This window comes from Teleopsis dalmanni, chromosome 1, assembly GCF_002237135.1.
Source record: "Teleopsis dalmanni isolate 2A chromosome 1, ASM223713v2, whole genome shotgun sequence".
NCBI classification, from domain to species: Eukaryota; Metazoa; Arthropoda; class Insecta; order Diptera; family Diopsidae; genus Teleopsis; species Teleopsis dalmanni.
The window spans coordinates 33,273,917-33,277,582 of record NC_051846.1 but is presented as its reverse complement, the minus strand read 5'-3'; the positions used below and the strand labels follow the sequence as shown (position 1 = coordinate 33,277,582).

The 3,666-nt window shown below is 28.5% G+C and overlaps 1 protein-coding gene across 1 annotated transcript in view; it reads left to right on the top strand.

The window, feature by feature from the left end:
- Positions 1-1,411: 1,411 nt before the first annotated feature.
- The window catches only part of LOC119679260 (alpha-(1,3)-fucosyltransferase C-like), a 27,178-nt gene continuing 24,923 nt past the window's right edge, over positions 1,412-3,666 (top strand). The window contains exons 1-2 of the mRNA XM_038091514.1: positions 1,412-2,191; positions 2,252-2,546. Of these exons, the coding sequence (XP_037947442.1) occupies positions 1,440-2,191; positions 2,252-2,546 (1,047 nt within the window). The 5' untranslated portion in view covers positions 1,412-1,439. The remainder of the gene's footprint in view (positions 2,192-2,251; positions 2,547-3,666) is intronic.

Genomic DNA, 3,666 nt, shown 5'->3' with positions numbered 1-3,666 from the left:
ACATTTATATGTTAGTACTAACCATACCCCTTGCTTCTTTTGCATCTTAGCATAATTGACAGCAGCATATGTCCACCTTGTCTGGAGAACGCTTACAGAACAAATTCTATGTTTTTGTGTGACCTTAAAAATTCAAGATCTTAAAACTCTATTCCGACATAAGTTACTTAAATATTAGCACCTTATATATTTGAATCATTGTGTAATGTTTTCAAAATCTTAGAGAGGAACTCAAAGCACAATGAAATTTAACTGTCTAAATGATGTGTTATTTTCATTAAATTATTTCTAAAAAGTAATTTATGTAAGTCAAAGTCACACACAGCTTCTTTTAATGGTTTTCAACCTCTAAATGAAATGATTCAATTTTAGTGTATAACATTAATGTGCCACATTGCAGCACTTTTTCCTTAAATCTTATTATATTAACTTACAAATTTGGGAAATAAAAGCTGTCTAAGAAAATATAAAACATTAATATCGTTTAAGCTACATGTATCTGTATTTAAAATATTTTCCGTATCTACAATTTTAGTATAGTAACCCAGATTTAGTACATTTTGTTTCTAATTTTATTTCATTAGTTGATATTGTTGATACTGAGTCACATATTACCGATATATATGACAATAAGATAATAATACTGATAAGTAATAATCAATTCTAATCATGTACAAGTTACTATTGGAAGACCATTGCATCGGTTGTATGGCTCTATAGTGTGGCTTGTTTTGAAAAATATACTACACTGGTGCTACAAGATACGCAGAATTTTCTGATATTGCACCTGAAATTTATCGATTATTTAATTTATCGTTTTGGTTAAGTGAATTGAACTCCAAGTTAATGCGATTTGTGATTACTGAACTTTTTTTGTGAGGGACAATCTTGAAAGTCTTGCCATTGAAAACGAACATATGTCAGTTTATATCTCTCGGTTAATATTTAAATGATGTTATATTTCGCTCCTAAAGGCAAGCTTCAATGAATATATTGACTTTGAATATACAACATTTCAATCACTTATGTGTCTTACTTATGTTTACACAAGACAGCTAACCCTGTATATATTCTAATACATTCGTCACAATATAATAAAATGAGATATGTTTGCAATTGAGATGAAGGGCATAAGAAATCATACTCTGTCATGACAGAAGGACTACTATAATTTTATCTTTAATTAAATTTAATTTTTGTATATGACAAATTATTAAATTAACTCAAGCTATAAACATCAAATTTTTATCAAATCAAACAAAATACTTAATATAAGTTGTATTAGCGTTCTCAGTATTTTGAGAGCCAAACAAACATTGCTTTCCAATGGTTGGAGGTACAACTTATTGTCTAAGTTATTTCTTATCTTTAGTATGAATTGTGTTTTTACTTTCAATTGAACTGCGATTGACCCAAAATTTTAAGGAAATTAGACTAAAATGTTAACAGTTGATATTGAACTCAAATCCGATAATGAGTGGTCTTTAGTAAAGAATACTGAAAAAAAGTCCGAAGCTTTAATACGCCGCAAAATCAAACGGAAACGGAAAATTTTTCAATATATTATATTATTCGGAATACTTGTAATTTCGATGATTGGAGTTTGTGCATTGTTAAATGTTTTAAACTCAACCGCAGAAAATCCACAATTATTTGGTAGGACAAAGCATGTTCTGTTATGGAAGAGCAAACATATGTTTGGAGAAATGGCCTCACAGTCTGGTGATACCTATATCTGTGAAAGAAGCAAATGCATAATTGAATTTAGTTATGAAGATAACATTGACTTCAATAAATTTGATGCAATTGTTATTGATGGTCTTGGTAAAGATTATGCCATTGCACCTCATCGTTACTCACATCAACTGTATGTGGGTGCATTTCCACCAAATTTCGATCCAATTGAATTTACAAATATCTCTTATGATATATTAATGTCTTATAAATTAAATTCTGATATAGTTTGGACATATTATGAAATTACAATTATAAACTCAAGTTCAACTTTAGTAACATCCACGTTACAACGAAATTGGGACAACGCAGTAACTGTCAATGAAAGTGATATAGAAAAACTGAAAATCTTTGCTCAAAATAAAAATAAACTGATCTTTACTTTCCCAACAAACAGCTGGAGTAGCTATTATAAGTATTTGATCGAACAATTTAATAATTCTATTTCAATTGATATGTAAGTAAAATGAATATAAATATATTTACTAATAATAATCTGAACTTTATATATCATTAGCTGTACAAATTGTGATTTTCAATACTTATCCTCAGTATATAAATTCATACTGATCTCACCAGAAGTTAACTGTGAAGACAATGTGCCTAATATATTTTACCTAGCACTCAAGAATCGAATTGTCCCCATTGTATATGGCAAAGTGGATTTTAAGCGTTTTGCTCCCCCTAGGCACTTCATAAAAGCGGATGAATTTTCGACTGGGAAAGAATTTGCTAAATTTTTAAAATATTTGGACAAAACACCAGATGCTTATGTGCAGTACCTAACATTTTCATATCAATATACAATTAAGGCAAATTTTTTGCCAATGTGTAAAATATGTAATTTTCTAAAAAATACAGATTTTGAGTATTATCAAAATAGAAATGTATCAACCCTTTTTAGAAGTGATTGCTAATTTAATATATATAATATAAAATTAAAAGCAATCAGAAATTGCATCAATCATAATCTTAAATAAAAGTTTAAATAAATTTAAAATGTTTGATCAAAAAAAAAAAACTGATATTTAATACCCCTGACACTCTTGTGTGAATATCTGCTTGAGGTTTGTTCAGATGTTTATGACACATTAAAGGCAAAATCAGAGACGAAACTCCACATATTTACCCCACAGATAGAAAATTTCACTGTAATGAGAGAATTTTATATTTTATCAATTTTATCGTGTTTTACACATATATATTTTTTTCATAGTTCTGGTCAACATGTTATATGCTAAAACAAGGATTCATATAAATTCTCCAACTTACTATATCTGTAATCGCATCATTCTTCGAAAACGTAACCCTAAAACTTTTTTCCATTATCCAAACTAAGCACATCATTTAAATTCTAAAGTTAATTTAAAATAGAGTTGTAAAGATAGAGCAAGCGCAAGTTCATGTCTGAAAGGGTGTTCCAACTGTTTTTTAAACAGTTGTGGCATATCTGCTTAAGATGGTGTGATCGGAGATGATGTGTAAACATAAACTTTTATAAACATTTAAATATTTTCTAAAAGAAATATATTCTGGTAACTAATTAAAAAGTATCTCATATATGCGTATCTTTAATTATGAATAAATACTGATATACATTCACTAACTTTGATCTGACTTAATGGATAATTAATTCTGCTTTTAAAGAACCATTTATATTATGCAAAATAAAAGATGTTTTAATTCTACATAACATACAGTAAGGTAGGGTAGAAAAAAGTCGTTCAGCTATGATTATTACTCACTCATTGATAAATCGAATGATTGCAAAAACTATATATTTCGTTAAATTTAATCATTTATGTGAGTACAACAAACCTAACCGATTATCATTAAACTCCTATCTTATCAAGAAAAAAAATTATAAACAAATAGTACTGGCGCTCTGCATGTTCTGGTGCGCAAAACCAAAACTAATTGCCAGTGTTTGGA